The sequence below is a fragment of the Conger conger genome, chromosome 13 (assembly GCF_963514075.1).
Source record: "Conger conger chromosome 13, fConCon1.1, whole genome shotgun sequence".
NCBI lineage: Eukaryota > Metazoa > Chordata > Actinopteri > Anguilliformes > Congridae > Conger > Conger conger.
In genome coordinates, this window is record NC_083772.1 from 9,289,390 (window position 1) to 9,313,123 (window position 23,734).

At 48.4% G+C, this 23,734-nt stretch overlaps 1 protein-coding gene across 1 annotated transcript in view; it reads right to left on the reverse strand.

Annotated features, from left to right (window-relative positions):
* Nucleotides 1-23,734, reverse strand: part of nbeab (neurobeachin b) — a 353,874-nt gene that overhangs the window by 241,036 nt on the left and 89,104 nt on the right. Inside the window, 5 exon segments of the mRNA XM_061216918.1 lie at nt 3,384-3,510; nt 8,274-8,395; nt 9,394-9,489; nt 10,494-10,594; nt 14,689-14,920. Of these exon segments, the coding sequence (XP_061072902.1) occupies nt 3,384-3,510; nt 8,274-8,395; nt 9,394-9,489; nt 10,494-10,594; nt 14,689-14,920 (678 nt within the window).

Consider the following 23,734-nt stretch of genomic DNA (forward strand, 5'->3'; position numbering starts at 1 on the left):
CCCTGCCATTTCCACAAGGTGGTTTTTCCTGACCGTTCTTCACTCTGGCTGGCTTGTGGGGACCAGGGGCTTGGGACCGAAGGTGGATGAAGTGCTTTGAGATATTGGTGCTCTGTGAGACGAGCTTAAGAACTAAAACTGAACATAATGTTTGTTTTTTTGTGAAGGTAAAAGTGAACTTTGAAGGTTTTAATTAGACTATGTAGTGCAGCCACCACCTGTCACGCGACTGGACTTAATTGCGGAAGCTTGAACCTTCTTCACAGAATAACGCCGTCACTGAGAACGAGTATCAAGATTAGCTGGGAGGCACAAAGCCTGACAAAACTCTAAAAAAATAAATAAATAAAAAGCACAGTAGCGTGAATTCTGCTAATTGCTCTGACAAAAAAAACATAAAAAAACCCCAACTCGATTAGCAGTTGCACACCAGTGCAGCAGAACTTCCATTAAGTGAGTAAAAAATCCTAATTAGAACGTTCCTGGACGGTCAGAATCCCCCAAGTGAGCCGGCGAGAGTGTGAGTTTCACACCCAGCGAAGCCCAGCGTGCCGAGGACCAGCTCACTGGAAAACAAGAGCAGCGGCTCATTTGGCGGGAGCATCATTACGCGGTCAGGAGCGGTCTGCTTGGCTCAGCCTGGCTCTAACTTCAGCCCCGGTGGCCGAAGGGGAAGGCCAGGCAGACTGACACAGACTGACGCAGACTGACTGACAGACAGACAGAGCCTGAGAGAGGAACAGAGCCTGTCAGGGGCTTTACAGACTGCAGAAGCACCCCTCCTGCCCAAACGAAAGGAGACGGTGTTCTCAGGACCAGCAGGGAGCCAGCGGGGGTAATAAACACACAGCCCCAACTCACCTCACCTCAACTGCCCTGTAGCCGCCAAACAACAACTGCCACACCTGGATAGGGTTTCCAGACGCCCGCTTTTCCACCAGAATTTCCGCCTTTCAAATGTCTGATCTGAGTAACTGGTTAAGACAAATCAACAAACTAACTTTAGTTTGTAATGAATTTGCATCTCAAGAACCTACAGTCCATGATTCCCCCCGCCCCCCCAGGTCCGACATCTGTGTCGACAGCAACAACCCCCCACCCTGAACCCTCACCCTTCCTCCTGTCCACCACGGGTAACAACAGTTCCCCATCTCACAACTGAGCACCAAGCTGTGCACGTTGTCTGGTTTTTGACTCATTCTAAATCTGGCAACCCTACCCCAGGAGGCTGCGTGCGTGTATGCTCCATACTACGACCACGCACTGCACAGCCGTTTTGGCGTTGTTAAGAGCTACCGCTACGAGCAACACGTTGGCGTTGTTGTTGAGGCGGGAAGGTGGGCAGGTAACAGACATCTCAGAACACCGTTCCACAGTGAAGCCCAAAGCGGCCATTTGCGCAGCGTGACATGTTTACAAAACAACACAGAAATATCCCGTGTTTATTTTTTCGCCATTTTATCGCTGTTGTGCCACGTTTCCCCCAGGCTCTGATGCTGTTATTCTCCAGGTTGTTCCTTTGATGCATTGCTACAGGGAGAACGGTTTAGGCACATTCATTAGCGATATGAGAATAGCCGTCCTGTCATTCCACGTCTTTTTTCTGTGATCAAATGTTTTTCATTCAACAAAAATGTTCAGAAATATTTACGTGTTTTGTTTTGTTTATTTCTTCTCTTAAAACAATCCCCTCGCCCCGTGCCACCAACCCTGTCCGGGCCCCGGGAACACAGACAAAATACGTCATTGCGCGTCTTGATACAGTGACTGTATTTCTTATCCAACAAAGAATATTCTGTATTGTTCATTGGGCCACTATTTCAATCATTTTGGCCATTCATCTCATCTTGGAATCCCTTGTTTTAACTCCTGAAGTCACACATTGCGGGATTAAGGCCATCGCTAACAGCGCACACAGCACACAGCGCAGAACTGTTGGTACCGCCGCCCTCTGCCGTCACTCTCCCGCGGCCTGCCCGGCAGCTGCCGTGTCCATTCCTCCTTTCAGAAGAGGTGTAATTGTGGTGGAGAGATTCCCCAGAGCCTCTGAAGGCCCAGGCTTACGTGGGACTCCTGAAATGAGGTACCCCGGCCGGACTCAGCTGGGGGGATTTCCTTCAGACGCTTTCATTGCGTTCCCGCGGCGCTTCCTAGAAAGGGCGGTATTCCGGGAAAGCGTGCGCAGGAGGAAGAGACGGAGAAGATGAGAGGAGCGGGAGGTCTCTCCGTCATTATTTCTGCTGATGGAATGCGGTGTGGATAACCACGGGGACGAGCTGCTTTTGAGAGAACGTCACGGAATGTGAGAGGTACAAAGCACACAGATTATTCCCTCCCGCTCACGCTCAGTTCAGCCTGCTGCTCCCGTTCAGTGTGTTGAGCTGAGATTCAGGAGATCTCTCTACTGCTCGTGTTCAGTTCAGTGTGTTGAGCAGATTCACGTGATCTCTGCTGCTTGTGTTCAGTTCAGTGTATTGAGCAGATTCACGTGATCTCTGCTGCTTGTGTTCAGTTCAGTGTGTTGAGCTGAGATTCAGGTGATCTCTGCTGCTTGTGTTCAGTTCAGCGTGTTGAGCTGTGGTTCATGTGACTCTGTGTGTTCAGTAGGACACATGTGCAGAAGCCTATGCACTTAATAATAATGAATAATTATTTGTTATTTAGCTGACGCTTTTATCCAAAGCAACTGCAAGCTGATTATACTAAGCAGTATTTCTGTAACTGCTGATCTCCTGGGATTGTCACGCACACCAGTCTCTAGAGTTTGGAGAGAACGGTACAGAAAAAAAAAACATCCAGTGAACAACATTTCTGTGGGCAGAAACGCGTTGTTAATTAGGGAGGTCAGGTCAGAGGAGTGTATAGTATAGAATAGTGATATGCAGAAGAGAATCTCTGAACACGCGTCTAACCTCTAAGTGGATTGGCTACAGCAGCAGAAGACTTAAGTCTAAAAAATAAGTCTTATGAATCCCTAATAAAGTGCTCACTGAGAGTATTGTCAGAGCATTGCTCAATTACACAAAGTTTTACAGACAGAACACAAAGGCCAGCGTAATTTTAATATCCACACCAGATGTTTGTTAATCAGGCAGCAGATGTGTAATGCTTCCTGGCACTGATGTCAGCGATATTAACAAATTGTATAATCCGACCATAACGCCGGCTCACCATAAGTTCCAGAAAGCAGATTTAGTTATTTTATAATATTAACAAGAGAAATAACACCGTCACAGACGACAGGTTGCAATCCCTCCGTTTATTATCGATGCCAGATTTGATTCATGTCTCTGAAAAGCAGGGGTTACGCGGTTTCCATGGCAAACGGAGCCCGTTTATCTCACAGCGCCGCGGTCTCTGTGTGAGAGGGGAGGGGGGCTCACCTTCCGAGGCTGGAAGTCGTACTTCACACAGTGCTGGAACCCCTTGCCCTTGGACTTCAGAGACGTCACGATCAGACAGTTCCCCACGAAATGCGCAGAGTAGCCGATCCCTTTGCTGGTGCGGAAGCTGGGCAGAGAGCGGGGAGGAAAAGGCACACGGTAACGGGCAGATTACGGACAGCCAGGGTGAAATGCACCTCATCAGTCATATCACAGTCGTTTGTATGACTACATTGACAGACACACATGTACAGACACACACACACACACAAGCACACAGACACAGATACACACAGACACATGCACGTACACACACAGGTACACACAGACACGCACTCACACACAGACGCGCACAAGCACACACACACACACACACACACACACACACACACTCACAGACACACACAAACACACACACACACTCACACACACACACACACACACACACACACACACACACACACACACACACACACACACACACACACACACACACACACACACACACACACACACACACACACACACACACACACACACACACACACACACACACACACAGGGTGTGGAGCCAGTCTGTTGAATCATAAAACCCACTATCAGGTTCAACGAGACCCATGGGTAGGTAAAGTGCACCTCCTCATAAAGAGTCAAATTAATCATCCGATCTGGTATTCTTTTAGCAATCATAGGGAGCCTTCCCCACTTAGAAGACACATCTCAACTCATTTACTACAAGCCGATTCTAATGGATCCACCACCATTACACCATGTTCACGGAGCCGTGTGTGTGTGTGTGTGTGTGTGTGTGTGCGTGCGCACTCATCTGTGCAATCACAGAGACAGCGATCAGCGGTGGAAAAGCACACAGGAAGAAAGGGGAAAACGTCCCGGAGCAGTAAAACGTCTCGGAGCAGTAAATCTTGCCCACGCCCTGTGCCTGGTGCCCGGTGCCATGAACGGAAGAGGCACGGGCAGGCCACCTTAAACCGCCTGGCGCACAGCCTCCTTATTCACAAACCCGACAGCCTTGTAATTCACGTCAGGGAAACGAGCCGCTGAACCACTCGGGCTCAAACCCATCTCCCGCTTCGCCGGTTTGGCAAATGTGTTGTCGCCATTGATGACAAATACAACAAAATGTCCCCCAATTTCCCCTTCTGTTGTCACCATTGATGACAAATGAAACAAAATGTCCCCCAATTTCCATTCTGTTGTCACCGTTGATGACAAATGAAACAAAATGTCCCCCAATTTTCCTTCTGTTGTCACCATTGACGACAAATACAACAAAATGTCCCCCAATTTCCCTTCTGTTGTCACCACTGATGACAAATACAACAAAATGTCCCCCAATTTCCCTTCAGTTGTCACCATTGATGACATATGAAACAAAATGTCCCCCAATTTCCCTTCTGTTGTCACCATTGACGACGAATACAACAAAATGGTGGATCCGCAGGACTGGCCGAATACTCGAGGCCCAGCCTGGTCACAGCAGTGATCGGACCAGGACTCCTCACAGGGGCTGGGGGGCGAGAGGCGAGCCCCGCGACATCAGAGACGCTCTGATCAGCTCCCTCAAGCACACAGCGCCCATTATTCGGTCTTCCTCTTCTGATTTCCCCTTCGCTTTTTTAAACATCACACGGCCCTTCCAGAGCGCCAGCCTTCTCCCGCCACACGCTCCCCCAACCCTGTCAGCAGCGTTAGCGCTACAAGAGGGTTCAACGAATCTCACCCCGCCTGACACACTCCATTCCGAACCCGCCCGTCAGCAGGGCTAAACCGCCCCGCCGTTTCGGTTTAACGGTCTGAACCGCGCTTGGCGGCTAACGGGCAGGTCACAGCTCTGATTTCCGTCTTAATTACGACGCCGCGCGGCAGTTAGGCTTGACGAGGGCGACGTGGACGCCGTGCACTCAGGCGGGGTTTAAATCACGTCGACGGCGGCCGCTCCAGTTCTCTGTGATACTGTCATTACTCTACCCGGAGTGTAAATACAAAGGAGGCGTAGATTTACAAACCGCCCGTCCACATATTTACTGCTAACGGCATAATTAAAAAGCCATAGGAACGGAGAAAACAAATCTTTAAAAGGCACCCACAAGTAATTATGGAGCTGACTGGTAATGCGTAAATCTGCCTTTTAGCGGCCGCTTGGTCTCACATGTGCTTTACTTACATTCGTGTTTTTTTTTACAAAAGAACATATTGTGTTTATTGTTTATCTGTAATTACTTTTCATGGCCTCCAGATCCATCATGCAGAATGGGCATTCACTCTCATCTTGTCAGCCTTTCGTGGTTAACGCAAAGCCGCATTATAAACAATATATTATTCAGTATGGGGGTCCAAAACATTTTTCCATGATGGAGGGTGATCTTATTCACGCCCCCCCCCCAGGTCCCTCATACCATGGCTCCATCACAGCTATAGTACCTTCTCTCCTGGGTACCTTCACTGCGCTCTGCCTGTCTGAATAAAGCCAGCCTTGTCCCCTCTCATTTATAAAAGAAAAAAGAAAAATACGAAGTTTTTGAGGAATCTGTTAACAGACAGGCTGTTCCCCGCTGCTGCGGTAACGCTGCCGGTCCTCATTACGGGATGGCGATGAATGATGTCATGCAAGAGAGTCCTCACTAAGGAGCGATTCATCCCCGGGCCTCCCTCGCCACACACGGCTCCCTGCACGCCTCCCCGGACTCCTCTCACTGCTCCCAGCACGTCTCCCCGGACTCCTCTCCCAGGCCATTGATCTCCCTGCTAATTACCCACAAGCTTCCACACACACAGACACACACAGACACAGAGACACAGACACAGACACACACATGCACAGGCATACATGCACAGACACACTCACACTCACACTCACACTCACACTCACACTCACACTCACACTCACACTCACACTCACACACACACACAGGCACAGACACACGCACAGACAAACACACACACAGGCATAAACGCACACACACACACAGACGCACGCACACGCGCACACACACACAAACACACACAAACACACACGCACGCACAGATGGCAAATGCTTTGTCCTCTAGACAGTAAAAAGTAAATTAGCGACCCATGCTGTGTTCACCCGCAGTGCTTCTCTGGTCTGGCATTCTCCAGCAACAACAGAGCAGCTGTTTACTGGTTTAATCAGGGGAGGAACAACAATGCCCACCCCATCCACTTACACATTCGCCCCCATAGGGTGGCCTGTAGCGTAGTGGTTAAGGTACATGACTGGGACCCGCAAGGTCGCTGGTTCGATCCCCGGTGTAGCCAAAATAAGATCCGCACAGCTGTTGGGCCCTTGAGCAAGGCCTTTAACCCTGCATTGCTCCAGTGGAGGATTGTCTCCTGCTTAGTCTAATCAACTGTACGTCGCTCTGGATAAGAGAGTCTGCCAAATGCCAATAATGTAATGTAATTTCAAAGGAACCAAAAACATCCACTCAATGCAAACCTTTCATTTCTCCGGGGAGGAAGATCATAACTAGTAATGCACTACAGTATGCATACACACAAGCGCATATGCACATGGGCAGCTACTTCCAGTATTAATTTTTACTTTCGACAACAGAGATTAATTAAAAACCGGTCATCAAACTGTCATCAAAACTAACTTCTTGATTTTTAAACTGTAAACAAAATTTCAAAATGTTTTACAATTTCAAAATTGCAAACCAATCTATGTAGGTTATTAATTATTAATTCAATTTCACTGAAGACCACATCTCGCCTCCTCAGGAAACTATTACAGCTTGTAAACCCTTCCTGTAGCCGGCTAAGAGTCTTTCAATTCACGCGTTTGGAATTTTTCCCAATTATTCCTGGCAGAACACCACTAGCTTAGAAATGTTCTTCGGCCTCCTTGCACGTACAGCATGTTTGAGATCTCTCCACAGATGGCCATTCCAAAACATTCATCCATCTTTCCTGGAGGTACTTCATAGTCGATTTCGAGGTATGCTTGGGATCATTGTCTTGCTGGAGTACCCAACCTCTCTTCACCTTCAATGTCTGGACTGACCTTAGAACCTTAGCCTCAAGAATTTGCTTCACATTTGGTTAATGTTCTTCTCTAGGAAGGCTTCACCATTTTTTCTCCAATCATACCTTCTATGGTGTCTTTCTTTTTCAGTGGTGCCCAAAACGAATATGGCTATATTCCCCCATTATACTGCAGTAGTTAGTTGTATCCCATTACACGATGATGCCATTTATACATTCTGATCCGCACCTACCACACCTGCAACATAGACTCTAATTTGATGTTTTAAATGGAGGATTGGTTTCACTAGCCACTATGGATGCCTGTGTGTGTGTGCGTGCGTACATATATGTGTATAAATGTATACATGCATGTGTATGTGCGCACATGTGTAAATGTATGTGTGTGTGGTTTTGTGTGTGCGTGTGTTCATGTGTGCGTGTGTGTGCGTGTGTTCATGTGCGTATGTGCATTTGTGCGTGTGTGTTAGTGTGTGTGTGTGTGTGTGTGTGTTTGTGAGTGTGTATGTGTGTGTGTGTGTGTTTGTGTGTATGTGTGCATGTGTGTATGTGCATTTGTGAGTGTGCGTGTGTGTGTGTGTGTGTGTGTTTGTGTGTGTGTGTGTGTGTGTGTGCGCATGTGTGCATGTGTGTATGTGCATTTGTGAGTGTGTGTGTGAGGGCATGTGCATTTGTGAGTGTGTATGTGTGTTTGTGTGTGTGTGTGTGTGTGTGTGTGTGTGTGTGTGAGTGTGTGTGTGTGTGTGCATGTGCATTTGTGAGTGTGTGTGTGAGTGTGTGTGTGTGTGTGTGTGCATTTGTGAGTGTGTGTGTGTGTGTGTGTGTGTGTTTGTGAGCGTGTTCCTGTGCGAGTGTGCACTCACCAGTAAAGGTAGGGCTTATCCTTGTCCACGTTGATGTTGTTCAGTGGGTCCATGCGGAACCATGTGTTCAGGGTAAAGCCATTCTGGTAAGGCCACTTAGCAATGGGAGGTAATGCAATGGCCTGAGAATGGAAGACAAGACAGGAGTGAGTGAAAGACAGAGACAGAAACAGACAGAGGGAGAGAGAGAAAGAGGGAGGGAGAGCGAGTGAGAGAGTGAGAGAGGGAGAGAGAGGGAGGGAGAGAAAGAGAGAAAGGGAGAGAGGGAGGGAAGGAGAGAGGGAGAGAGAGACAGAGACAGAGAGACAGAGTGTGAGCTCCTTGAGTGCTCCAGACTGATCCACATGAAGAGAAAACCACAGAGGCCATTTTAAACAGGGCTGCATTAATAAACACAAATGTCACTCAAGGCTCTGCGAATCAGCTTTAAGCCGGAGAGAAAACTTTTAAGATGCAACAGAGAGCAGGGAGGGATAATGCAGTTTACGCAGAGCGGTGTACGAGAGCTGAATTCAGAAAGCGGCCGGGTTTAGTGCTCGCTGAAACAATAAACCTCCACTCATTACCTCCACTCAAAATTCAGCACAGCAGCATTTTTTTACTCAAAAAGCCGAATGAGATATGTCCCCTATAAAAGCGTGAAGTCCAGGTCTCAGAAGAGCGGGTAAATGAGGCGTAGCTCAGGCCGGAGATTCCACCTGGTCCAGCCCGTGATGAATAGCAGAACTGTAACATCCTGCACAAATGTGTCCCCAAGAGTCCCAAATACAAGCATGGAGGATCAACTGACTTCAGGGAAAAAATAAAACACTTCCTGTCCCAGACGTTTGCAGCCTGTCCCATGTAGCGTTATAGTATAAAGTAGTGACTATCAGGCATTGGAGAGTCGGAGGTCGTATTTCCATGGACAGAATTATCATTGGGGCCACACGGAGGTGTCAATCATCGACTTATTTTAACCATCTGAAGATATTTTGCTTCCGCAGAAAGGAAGGAATGGTTCACGCCATGATACCGGGATGGCTCTTCCATTTCGGGATGGCTCTTCCATCGCCGGCTATGGCTGTGTGGTTCTCGCGCCTCTCACGCACTAGAGGGCGCCGGAGCGGGTGGGACTTACGGCAGCGCTGCGTCCGGGGAAGTTGAAGAAGGTGTCGGGGCCGTGTCTCTGGGGCATCTGATTGAGCACCGACAGCAGCTTCACCGCATGTCTGGGCTGGAGAGAGGAGAGGAGAGAGGAGAGGAGAGGAGAGGAGAGAGAAGAGAGAGGAGGAGAAAGAGAGGAGAGAAGAGGAGAGAGGAGAGAGTAGAGGAGAAAGAGAGAAAAGGAGGAGAGAGAGGAGAGAGGAGAGAGGAGAGAGAGGAGAGGAGAGGAGAGAGGAGAGAGAGGAGGAGAAAGAGAGGAGAGGAGAGAGGAGAGAGAGGAGGAGAAAGAGAGGAGAGAAGAGGAGAGAGGAGAGAGTAGAGGAGAAAGAGAGAAAAGGAGGAGAGAGAGGAGAGGAGAAAGAGTCCTTTACCTCCTTTACCGCCACCACCACTGCACATCGATACCCTGTCAGTTACACCCTGCTCCCTGCGGGGGCGTGCCAATATCCAGACAGGCCCAAACAGATCCCTCCCCGGGGACCCTGCCTCTATCGGGCCCCGAGGCTCCAGCAGGCCTGATTCCACACAAGGAGTCTACACGTGTAAATATCCACTAGCATTATCAATGAGCCTTTATCATCACAGGGAACATTAGCAGCATATTTCAGCTCTTCTAGTCGGGGTTGACTGCACTAAGAATGTAACAGGTGGAAATGAACGACACTAGCCCAGGAGGCAACAGAATTGGAGCTTGGGGCAGTCAGTGCCCCTGAGCCAGAGCTGACTGGTGTCGTGCATGTCAGACTTTCACAGTTGGCGTGTGTGTGTGTGTGTGTGTGTGTGTGAGAGAGAGGGAGTGTGTGAGAGTGGGTGTATGAATGGGTGAATGAAAAGCATTAATTGTAAAGCACTTTGGATCACAGTGCTATATAAATGCAGTCCATTGACCAATTCCGTTCTGGATTATTATAATTACTGCATTCTAAATAAGATGCTGCCACAACAATGCCAGCCCAGCCCAGCCCCCAGGCTCAGCCCAGTCCAGCCCAGCCCAGCCCAGCCCAGCTCGGCCCCCAGGCTCACCCACACCCCCACACCCAGCCTGGCCCGGTCCGGCCCAGTCCCCAGACTCACCCACACCCCGTTGTCCCCGCGCAGCATGCTGAACAGCAGCTTCAGCTCCTTCACTGTGATGCTGTAACTCGCCATCACCCCCAACATGTCCACCAGCAGGTCTGCAGCAGGGAGAGGGGGGGAGAGGGGGACGAGGGGAGGGGGAGAGAGGGAGAGAGTTGAGAGAGGGAGGGAGGGAGAAAGAGAGGGAGGGAGGGAGGGAGAAAGAGAGGGGGAGGGAGAGAGAGAGGGAGGGAGGGAGGGGGAGAGAGAGAGGGCGAGGGGGGGAGAGAGGGGGAGAGAGAGAGGGAGGGGGGGGAGAGAGGGAGAGAGAGAGGGAGGGGGGGAGAGAGGGAGGGAGGGAGGGAGGGAGGGGGAGATAGAGAAGGAGAGAGAGAGGGGGAGAGAGACGGAGGGAGAGAGGGAGGGAGAGAGAGCCACACACAGCCATCTTAAACTCAGGGTCACAGAGAAGGGAGTATGCTGTAAAGTGCTATTGCTGTCTACATAAGAGCGGTTTCCTATATTCTGTGATGTCCTGGCTGAATGGGTAACTGGAATCAATGAAGGCAGCATTAATCATTTTTAACGTAGGCCTGCGTACACGCGGCGCTCCCCGCGGTGAGGAACCCAAGGTCACAGCGCTGGCTGGGTCTGGAGCGAGCGCTTAGCGCTTAGCGCTGAGCTGGAGGATCGGCAGCAGAGGCTCCCCCAGAGCAGGGGAGCAGACTGTGACCTTGGACTGAGCTTTAAGTCACAACAACAGCAGGGGAGAGCATTAAGGTGACGTGTGGAGCTCAGTGCTGACGCGTGAGTCGGGCGAAATCACATTCGCCGTCAGCGCCTGTGTCCTGAGCCGGAGGTCGAAACACCACGGCCCACCTGCGGTTACCCCTGGGAGAGACAAGGGCCCCGTTTCACAAAGCAGGATTACTCAGTTAACTGCGCTGAGTACAACCCGGAACCCCCCAAATCTGGAACACGGACTGCAGTAAAAAGTGCCACTCCCAGTTTTACCGTTTCACTCAGGATTACTGCAGTTATCCAACTCTGCAATCCTGCTTTGTTTAATAATTACAAGTTATTTGTGCATATTTGGTTTCATATTCAAATAAGGTTGAGTATGGATATGAAAATGAATAATACATTACAATACATTTTCACCTGTATTTATTCAAAATATTGTCTTTTTCATATTTTGCGATTGCGTAATATCATTTGAGATAGAAGAAGCCTGCAGTTTCACTGGCATCCAAAACCTGAACAGGCTGGAGCAGAACCTTCTACTCAAAACAAGCAAGGCAGCAATGGGGCTACTGACAGCACACAAACCGCACACTAACCGCACACTAACCGCACACCAAGCACCCATTAACTCAAAACTAACCGCACACTAACCCAACACTAAACACCCACTAACCGCACACTAATGCAAAAACTAACCACCCACAAACCACACAGAAACCCAAAACTAACCACCAACTAACCACAGTAAAACCGCATACTAACCACACACTAACAGCACACTAACCCAACACTAAACACCCACTAACCGCACACTAATGCAAAAACTAACCACCCACAAACCACACAGAAACCCAAAACTAACCACCAACTAACCACAGTGAAACCGCATACTAACCACACACTAACAGCACACTAACCCGACACTAAACACCCACTAACCGCACACGAACCCAAAACTAACCACCCGCTAACCGCACAGAAGCCGCATACTAACCGCAGAGCTCCAGGGCAAACATCGCAGTCCACAGAGAGCGCGCTCAACACTGCGGCAGTCCTCACCCCATTAACACCTGATCCCATGTCCCAACACGCACCGCGCCACAAGCCACTCCCGGGTCCCACGCGATGCTGTCGTGAATTCTGATTTTCACCGCCGCACTGAGCTTGTCGGGTGCACTGGAACTGATGAACTACTCTCAAAAAGTGCAAACCCTGCCATCTGGTCGTCTTGGTCGGCACAGCGGCGCCAGGCAAGATCAATCGAGCGCAGAAACGTATTTGAATCCAAAGCGATCGCATATCCGACACAGGTCTGATATCGGCGAGATGCGTCCGATCGGAGAAAAGGCATTAGCAGGCGCGTCGTCTCTTCAGCGTATGCTTGGATCAAATGAAGGCCTGAGTCACAAAAATGTATCTGGCCAAGAAAACGTAAAACGATCCCCGAAATAAACCAGCGTTAAGACGCTCGTTATAAAAGGAAAAGCAGCACTGTCGCAGCAAATTCAAACCTAATCCAAATCTGCATTTGGAATGTCACCGAAAATATACGCTTGTTTAGAAGGCAGAGTTGTGCGCGCTAGCGTAACGTAACGCCTTTATTTTATAGCGCACGGACAGCGGCAACAAATCTTCCACAGAGCACAAAAATGCAGTGTTTCCAAGCCAGACAGGACCACTTTGAGGATATTAACATTAGAGGGAAATGTAGGAAAAGAGAAATAACGCTGTACTGCACAGGCACTATACATAAATTACAGTGACATTTAGAGTATAAAATACCTTTTTTCTCTGAAAAGTGCAGAAATGTAATGTGAATTGTAAGTGCCGTTTTTCAATCTCATTACGGACAAGCCGGTGACTGATGAGTCATTTCTCCATTTTTCATTTTTCATATTTCACAATTTTCGCATATTTCACATGGCAGTACTTAGGACTGGGGCAGTGGCAGTGGTCTTGCAATAAGGTTTATTTGCATGCAATATACAACTGCTAGCTAAGGGCAGGGTTTGTCAAAAAACATGAAGATAATGATTTCACTGGGAAGGAAGAAAATGTGATCTCCCACTTAACTTTGGCATCTGCAACATACCAGCTGAGCACAATCAATCCAGTCCAGGCACAAACACTCACATATCCAAATATTCAAACTGTATGCTTTCAGTAGAACTCTCTCCCAAGCCAGACCTGGGTCAAATACATAATCGTTTGCATTCAAATACTTTTAACACGCTTTCCTGAGCTTGTCTGGAGTATGGCACCATAAATACCCTCAGAAAGTGCAAACACCTGCCTTCTGGACCTCAGTTGGCTCGATTGCTCAAGAACAATTACCCGTTTGACACAGGTCTACTCCCAGCACAGGACAAAAATGCAACAGGATCTGTAATGAAGGGTAGAAAATCACACGGCAGTTCCAGTCATTTTGACTGAAAGCGCTGCATTTACATCATTACATTTACAAATCCTGCGCCTGCACTCTGCCCCTCTCAGGGACGAGACGTGGAGCGGCGGCAGAACTGCCGCGGGGCTGATAGGCGTCTGCGCACACCTGACAGGGGTCACGACCTCCGCTGTGAACATCAGCGCCGTCGAGCTGTGCGCGCGGCGTGCTTACGGGGGACGCGCGGCCCAAACCCACAACACCCTCCAGCGGAGCGGCTCAGCGCTGACCGCGTGTCAGACCGCCGTGTCGCGGGGGACGCCGGGAAGATCGCGCGTGTCTGCGGGAGAACGCGGCGCGGGACGGACCCCTCCGCACACCTGCGTCGTGAAGACTCACGCCGCGTAGACGGATTACACCACACCCGCCGGCTCTCGTGGCTAAGCCCCGGGGGCTGTGTGTGCCCGCGGTTACGCTGCAGTGCGTGTCCGCGGTTACGCTGCAGTGCGTGTCCGTGGTTACGCTGCAGTGGGTGTCCGCGGTTACGCTGCAGCGCGTGTCCGCGGTTACGCTGCAGCGCGTGTCCGCGGTTACGCTGCAGTGCGTGTCCGCGGTTACGCTGCAGTGCGTGTCCGCGGTTACGCTGCAGTGCGTGTCCGCTCTGACGCCTGAGACAGGGGTGTGTACGACAGCCTCCTGTCTTAATGTGACCTTTATTAACCCTTTCAGGTGCACAGGAACATCACACATATGTGATTAGAATGTTCTTACCTGAACAGTCACTAATGGCAATTGGAGTTCCAGAAGAAACATTTTAAAAACAAAAGTGTTATAGTTGATTAGCAGGAGATAACCCCTCCTGGAGCAACGTGGGCTGAAGGGACATGCGAATTTCAAATCAAATTACCGACCTCGCGGGTCCCTTGCAGGTCCTAGTCATGGACCTTAGCCACTACGCTACAGGCTGCTACTCTCTAAAGGGTTATCCAGGTAGGTCACCTGAGAGCTTGGCTCTCCCTTTCAGCGAAGGCTTGAGGACCAAGGTAGGAAGGAGCTGTGCGCAGAACGGAAGGCGGTGTACACTACCTGCGATCATGTCGTCGACGGCGGCCATCTTGAGCAGGCCCTGCTGGATCAGGCCCACCTCGGTGCTGGTCTGCAGGTTGCGCACGCTCTTGCGCAGGATGGCGGTGAACATGCTCCAGATCTCCGCCTGGCAGGTCACGTCGCAGTGCTCCAGCAGCTCCACCATGCAGCCGATGCTCTCCGCGTCCTGGATGATGAAGTTCATCTCCAGGTCAAACTCGCCGCCCACCAGCTGCACAGGGAGGGAGGGGGGGAGAGGGAGAGAGGGGAGGAGGGGAGAAAGGGAGGGAGGGAGGGGGAGAGAGAGAGGAGGGGGGAGGAGGGGAGAGAGGGAGAGAGGGGGGAGGAGGGGAGGAGGGGAGAGAGGGAGGAAGGGGAGAGAGGGAGGAAGGGGAGAAGGGGAGGAGGGGAGAGAGGGAAGGAGGGGGAGAGGGAGGAGGGGGAGAGGGAGGGAGGGGGAGAGAGGGAGGAGGGGGAGAGGGAGGAGGGGGAGAGGGAGGGAGGGGGAGAGAGAGAGGAGGGGGGAGGAGGGGAGAGAGGGAGGAGGGGGGAAGGGAGAGAGATAGAGTGAGCGGCAGAGCGTGGAGGACAGAGATTTACCGAGAGAGCTCGGCCAGCCTGTCAACAAAAAAACAAACGAAAAAAAACCAAAAAAAAAAAACCTGCCATCGCTCTCTGTTAGACTCTGGTCCCAGGCAAAACTCAAGGACACTGGATGTTTAATGGAAAATGTAATTCTCACATTATCGGTAAAGTGGATGTGGGATGAAGAACACCACACCCCGTGCAATCACCCACTTCTCCTCACCCGGCAAGCGATTATCATTAAAATGGAAGTAAACAACAATCAATGATTCCATTCTTGAAACTCAACAGGCATGAAATTGGCCACCTCGAGCGCACTCGCGGAGCGGACCGGAGGCCCCCTCGCCGCAGGGGAGCGGCGAGCAGGGAATATCGCCCGCTACCTTCGCCAAGCCATTACTGTGATTGAGAGACGGTGTGCAAGCAGAACGAGACGACGGACAGAGCCAGCTCGGCCGGCGGAAGCCACCGTTCGGCCGCGCCCGCATAAATCACCACGACGGTCCTCACGGCTCTCCCGCGCCAACAGGTGGTGGAACAAATGAATATAGGAAATTAATTGCCTATCTATTTTTGGTGAGTGAAGTAGCACAGTTTACTTGCGATGAGACGGCTAAGACGAGAGAGATGACTATAGATTCTGACTGGTCGGACATATCGACAAGGTAGGACAAATTTGACGGACCGCTTTTAACCGGATTGTTCCGGTTCAGAATGACGGTCAGGGTCACCACTGCACCTCACTTACGCTGCGAGAGCTGATGGTACCATGGCAACCCCTCTCATCTGGAGTGAGAAACTGCACCAGCTCTACAGCCCCCCCCCCCCCCCAATGAAGCATGAACAGCGAACACAACGGCCCGAGGAAACGGAAAAACCAAACCAACGTACAAATGTCATTCTCCACGCTCCTCACGGTCAAAGTCACAACCTGCATGGATTTCCTTGGGTGTCAGTGTGAAGGAGTGGCTGGCATTGCAGGTTTCTCTTATTAGTAGCCACTCTTAATGTCCATAGAGGTACATATTGTAAAAAGCCCTGCTCACATGTAATCGGGATAAAATGAGCTAGAAACGTATTTACTGTTAAGAAATAAGAACAATTATTGTAACTCAGCTGGAGAAAGTTCTGAAAGTAAATGTCGTTTGATAAATCTTGTCATGTTGATGAAGCAGGGAATTAGTCATCTTCTACACCAGAGACAGCTGGATACGTGCTGAGGGTACTTTGTTTCTAGAAATGTGCTTTTAAGGAGGCATCTTCCCCCATGCTCCAGTAATCAACAACCTCACTTTTTGGCTTCACAGGATTGATTCTGAAGGAAGATTATCTTCAGCTGAAGTAGCACTGAAGCATGGCTTTAAATAAAAATTGTATTAAAATTGCACAAAAAATGCAACAGGCTTATTTGCATTACAGTCATGTACATCCTCATTATCTGCAGTGCAGCCCACCTTTCACACAGCCAATCATAAACATTCACACACAGCCCACCTTCCACACAGCCAATCATAAACATTCACACACAGCCCACCTTCCACACAGCCAATCATAAACACTCCCACACAGCCCATCTTCCACACAGCCAATCATAAACATTCATACACAGCCCACCTTCCACACAGCCAATCATAAACATTCACACACAGCCCACCTTCCACACAGCCAATCATAAACACTCACACACAGCCCACCTTCCACACAGCCAATCATAAACACTCCCACACAGCCCATCTTCCACACAGCCAATCATAAACATTCATACACAGCCCACCTTCCACACAGCCAATCATAAACATTCACACTCAGCCCACCTTCCACACAGCCAATCATAAACACTCCCACACAGCCCATCTTCCACACAGCCAATCATAAACACCCACACACAGCCCACCTTCCACACAGCCAATCATAAACACTCCCACACAGCCCATCTTCCACACAGCCAATCATAAACACTCACACACAGCCCATCTTCCACACAGCCAATCATAAATACTCAAACACAGCCCATCTTCCACACAGCCAATCATAAACACTCCCACACAGCCCACCTTCCACACAGCCAATCATAAACACCCATACACAGCCCACCTTCTACACAGCCAATCATAAACACTCCCACACAGCCAGTTGTAGACCCGCTCTCTGCTGCTGCACGGCAGCATGCTGACATGTGTTTATTAACCAAAGTAACATCCTGCTTTGATTTAATCCCTCTGACAGGCAAGGCGCGGTGCATCTGTTTGCACGTGCGCGGAAATCTAATCCGTTCGGGGGACTGCACCACAGTGGGGACGAGAGGTTCCCATGGCAGCCTAGCACAGGAGAGCTAGAGCCAGAGGCAGTGTTTTTATAAGGCAGGGCCCTGTGTGCATTACATGTTTGGTGAGATGGAATAAAATGGTTTGTTTGTTTGTTCTCGGTTTATGAAAGCCAGGCGTCTCCAGTGACTCTCTCCCTGTGCCCCACCCTTACAGGAAAGGGGTCTCAAAATTCAACAGTTGTCAGAGCAATACAACACCCCCTGTTTAGCCCGCTGTGAAATCGAGCTATGACCTGCTTCAAATGACCAGCGACCAGCTCTTTCAAAACACAGGTTGAGCTGGTCAAACCATGTTAAGCCCGGAGCTCGTTTGAACTGGTCAGCGATCAGCAGCTACCAAAACTAACTGGAGCGAAACAGGATATTGCTGCATTCTCTTGTTCTCCATCTTGTCCTTGAACTAAATTTATCTGAGAATAGGCTGGGTGGTCTGTTAAACTTTCCAATAGAACCCCTACAATTTCCTGGGTTCATGGAAGTACAGCAGAAACACTGTACTCTGAACTGTACCTGGTCAGCTCTCTCCGCAAGCTCGACTGTGACCCCTGACCTCCTGTGTTGACCGTCTTTGCCTGTTCTGGACTGCTGTCCAGCTTTTGTACGGAAAGGTCAACATAATGTGAACCGACCGACAACTTCACAGGCAACTGAAAATTTAAAAAAATAAATGCACAAAAGACATTGACAAACCGGTTTACTTTTGTCGTCTCAACTACGTTTAAGCAAAGGCTTTGTTTCAACCCATTAGATCAGGCTACACTGTATTACATTAGATGAGACCATTAGGTTTGCAGATGATCTACATCTATAAAGCGAAATGAATCCATTAGAAGTTTTGCTCATTCAAAAAACAACCGACCAAATTACATGAACCATTATGTTATTTAGGAGGTCAACATAATTCAGATCCGAAGAGAGGGCTCCAAACTTTTGCATTGTAACTCCTTGTAACTCCGTCCTAAATTGAAAGCAAGCAGTCTACTTTCCTTAATATACTGTATTATTCAATTTGTAGCTCATTAGTCCTTAAGAAGCCCGCTCCGAAAGTAATTGCTTTGTTACAGAAGGCTACACTGAACATCGCGTGGCGATGGCAAACTCACCAGCGCGGAACGACGTAATGAAGAACCAGAGAAGTGTTTATTCAAACAGATTTCCGACCTCGGAATTAACGACGGGCCCACAGACTTGTTAAGGAAAAGACAACCATTAAAGTGAGAGAGATTGATCTACGGCACGCAAAAAGAAATCATTAGCCGGAATTAGAGGAACGCCGAGGCTCTAAGGCGCGAGAGGGAAGAATTCATTCAGTTGGCATTGAGCTTCTGTTCTGCGCTATGAATTCTAATTTCAGTTCGCTATACATATTGCACAATGCCTTTATCCATTTGTGATATTAACGGATATATGGATTGCGCGCGGCGGCGTATCTGATAGCCGAGAAACAAAGAGAAAAGGTTGGACGCCTGCAAATGCTTTAGTATACCTAATCCAACATATAATGTAGCACAAATCACTGTCACGAATATTCCAATGTGAAACGGTAACCATGACCCATGACTTGATTCTTGCAAACGTACATCAACAATATATCATTTTTCTTGAATCTTCTCATCTTGGCTCAACAATGACATTCATAAAAAAGAGATCTGCCCAGCTCTCGGGTGAACAGCACACGTGTACAGATAGCTACTGGAAGACAAACAAGCACAAAAACGTCGAGGCCCACGGCGCACTGGTTTAAATCAGAACTGCTCACGTCATTCACCGGCTCGTGAAGGTGAATGACGTAAGCAAGCTAATGCCAATCAAAATGGAAGACTGAGCCGATTTGAAGCGCAATATATTCTCGTCGCTTTCTTGTCTGCCTGCAAGTGCGTCCAACAGACGGAAACCGTGAACGGTACCGGGTCAGCACTCCTCGCAAGCTACACTATAACCCCTGACCTTTAAGCTCCTATCACTTATAACATCACGTCCTCATAAATATCTTTTCATGATTTCGGCCTCAATAATTTAAAGCAATTTACAATCTACATGTCCCATATATTTAGCAGAAAGGTCAAGTAAGACTAAATGCGCCAATTCCACTTTTCAATTTTTATTTAATCTTGTATGCATAACATTTTCATGACCTTCAGAATTTAATTTGGTGGGATTTCAATGACAGTGAACTGCAAATATTCAAGTTAAAAAAGTTAGGCTCCTACACCTTAAAATGTGCTATGCTAAAGAAATGGCTTATGACCACAACTCTCTGCCTCCCTTTGAAATGATCAATGAACACTTTACAACCTCATCGGACAACATTCTTAATGAAATGCAGCTTTGGCCTGATTCAATTTAATTTACAAATAAATGCAACCATCATTTATTATTACTTTTGGTGATGATTGAATTCACAAAGCAGTCTTTGTGAAGAAAAATAACCATCTAACGTTTAATTGTCAGTCAAGTACAGCCAAGCATGATGTTTTGATTGAAATTAAGGCTCTCACAACATGAGGTACAGTTTGTAGGGCATTTGCAGACTGCACAGACCAGCACAGGAAGAAAAAGCCACCATGCATAATAACATTCAGCATGCCATCTGTATCAACTGTCATCCTCATCCAAGGAAACTGGGATGAACATTCAATCTCAGATTAGATTTCCGTTACGGAGTCAAAAGTTAGATAACATCAAATGAACAGGGAAAACACGAAGAAATGGTTGCTGTGTGCAAAAGGAGAAAAACTCTCAAGGTTACATTAATTTTGTGCACTATCACAGGCTGGTATGTGGCCTTGGAAAATACTCCCCATAGCTCTTTTCAGTGAAAAGGGGCGACATGGCTCAGGCAGTAAGAGCAGTCGTCCGGCAGTCGGAGGGTTGCCGGTTCGATCCCGTGCCCGGGCTGTGTCGAAGTGTCCCTGAGCAAGACACCCAACCCCCAAATGCTCCTGACGAGCTGGTCGGCGCCTTGCATGGCAGCCAATCGCCGTCGGTGTGTGAGTGTGTGTATGAATGGATGAATGAGAAGCACCAATTGTACAGCGCTTTGGATAAAGGCACTATATAAATTCCAACCATTTACCATTTAAAACAACATGCTGGAAATGAGAAACCCCTTTTCCAGGCCAATCACAGGAATGTCCTCCACATTCTGACCCACACTTTCCGCTACCGCAGTTTTGGTAGTTTATATTACGCACCGTCGTAAGTTTCAGAGTTGCCTAAAATAAAGATGTGGGGCTGTTGTGTAGCACATCTCAATCACACCCACATCGTACAAACAGCGGTGCACAGAATGAACTCCTCAGAAAGCACAGCTAGCTAGCCATCTGCATGGTGGGTTTGTCAGGCAGGGTTAGGTTAGAAGTGCATAAGCTCCTATTGACAGCTTTTTTTTCCATCATTTAATTTTTAAATCTTCCACACTGAAATGAGACGATTTGTGACTTCTCACTCGGATGCAACGTTCATGTAAACGTTTTAACTGCTACCATTCACACATTTGAGAAAAGCCTGTTTTAAGGAATTACAGTTAAAGATAGATTTAGCTGAAAAGGTAGTGGGCGGCAGGGATGGAGTAGTGGGCGGCACGGATGGTGCAGTGGGTAGCACTGCCGCCTCACAGCAAGGAGGTCCTGGGTTCGAATCCCCGTCGGCCGGGGCCTCTCTTTGGGGAGTTTGCATGTTCTCCCCGTGTCTGCGTGGGTTTCCTCCGGGTACTCCGGTTTCCTCCCACAGTCCAAAGACATGGTTAGGCTGATTGGAGAGTCTAAATTGCCCATAGGTATGAGTGCGTGAGTGAATGGTGTGTGTGCCCTGCGATGGACTGGCGACCTGTCCAGGGTGTATTCCTGCCTTTCACCCAATGTATGCTGGGATAGGCCCCAGCCCCCCTGCGACCCTGTTCAGGATAAGTGGGTTAGGATAATGAACGAATGAATGAATGAAAAGGTAGTGTGTGTCTGCGTGTGTGTGTATATATATATATATGTGTGTGTGTGTGTGTGTGTGTGTGTGTGTGTGTGTGTGTGTGTGTGTGCATGCGTGTATGTAGTTTTTATCTGGCAGTTTGGTAAGTATGCACACTGCAGAGCAAGGAATACGTTTCACACCCGAGAGATTGCCTTGCTTAGTACAGTATATGAACACATACTAAAGTTAGCACTCACCCAGAGTCATCATGTGACTTGTCTCCATCATCTCCATAAGTTTTCACAAAGCTTCTGACCTCCGTATGGGCTTTTGATATGTGCCTAACCTATCCCCTTTAGTTTTCGTTGAAAAGTAGATATTTAGTTCCCCTTTGAGTAAAGTCTGCTTCCAGAAAGCGCTGCAGGGGGGCTGGTCACACCCCCCAGCTGCACCAAGCTAAAATAGATGTACATTTAAAATTCTACTCAGTGAGGCTCAAACCAGCTGAGCGGACAATTAGCAGACTACATGAAAGCTTACATAACATCTGAAGCCTCAACATGTGAGAGACATTTTTATGACAGGATATACACTATAACAATAAGATTTGCAACAGAAATGTAAGACAGGGCGGCCTGCAGCGTAGAGGTTAAGGTACGTGACTGGGACCCGCAATGTCGGTAATAAGATCCGCACAGCCAGCCGTTGGGCCCTTGAGCAAGGCCCTTAACCCTGCATTGCTCCAGGGGAGGATTGTCTCCTGCTTAGTCTAATCAACTGTACGTCGCTCTGGATAAGAGCGTCTGCCAAATGCCATTAATGTAATGTAATGTAAAGACAGTGCAGTCTGTATGAGGCTTGCAGATAACAAGGAACGTGGATTACAAAAGATTTCACATCAGTTCTTGTTTTTAAAGCCGTGAACTACCCTGATGAAGGTGAGGGCAGCCATATTGCATTTCTGTCATGGGGGCAGGGGATTATGGGGGTTAAGATTTGGCCACTTTACGGACTGCCTGACAAATCCGTTATTATTCGAGGGCCAGCATCTTTCTTCTGCAATCAAAAACCCACACACAGCATTCACAGCAACGCACCACTCCATGGCAACGAGCCGCCTTGAGTTTGACACGTGGCGTGACGTGCGGTAACCACGGCAGCCAGAACGAGGCCCCCGCTCCCAGACGCCGGGAGAGGAGGCGGTCAACGGGTTTGCACAGGAGGCGCGGTCGTCATAGTGACAAGGTGACCGGGGGTGTTCCCACTCCAATAAGAGACCCCAAAAAGGGCCAGTCTGGGGTCTTCCTGTGCTTTTGTGGCGACACACCCGCCCCCCTCGCCCACACTCGAAAGGCCCTCTCATCCCGCTCAATTAGAGCTGACTTCGGTTACATAAAGACACGTTACACACCGGTGAGTTTCAAAGCTGACAGCGGAAATTTGTACCTCTTATTTATTTACTTACTTAATTACTCTCTTTTCTAAAATTTATTCACTCATTTACTTTTTGAAAAGACTCTTATCCAGAGCGACTCTTAATGGCTTAATGGCTGGAATGGCTTCATAATTACGGTATCTGTGAGAAAGCCCGAGGTGATATAGTCAAAATATCAGATTAAATATCTCCTCTGAATATCATTTCCCTCTGCTTCAAGAACTGTGCTGCACTGCTCAGATATCATGGTCAAATTTACAAACTGATTGCTAGGTACAGACTAGTCCGATTCTGCAGAGTACTTTAAAAGGATTATACAGCTTTTCAGTACTTTTCTGCACTAATGTAAAATACATATCATAAATATTAATAAGGCTAAACTTAAGAGAATAAAAAGTATTATCACAAGGCTGGAGTTGAGGCAAATCCCAAAGCCTGTGAAATAGGGACATTTGGAAGCTGCTTAATGCACAAAAACAGACAATGGATATAGGATCTAAAAAACAAAGTCTGTGCTTCTCATTCAAATACTGGCTGCTGCCTGTGCGGGAAACAATATTTATTTCCACATTCATTGCTTCGTCCTGACGGAAAAAAACAAATTAATTAACCCATATACTGTATCTGTGCAGTGCCTGCTGGCTCATGTATACCAGCTGAAGAATGACACCATGACATTAATAAAGGCTGAAATAGATTACATTGAAATTGTCAGACCTTTTAGCCTATTCCTTAAATCTATTGAAATTTAAATGCTGACCTGGATCCTTTGACGAATTCTGATCCTCTCCCAG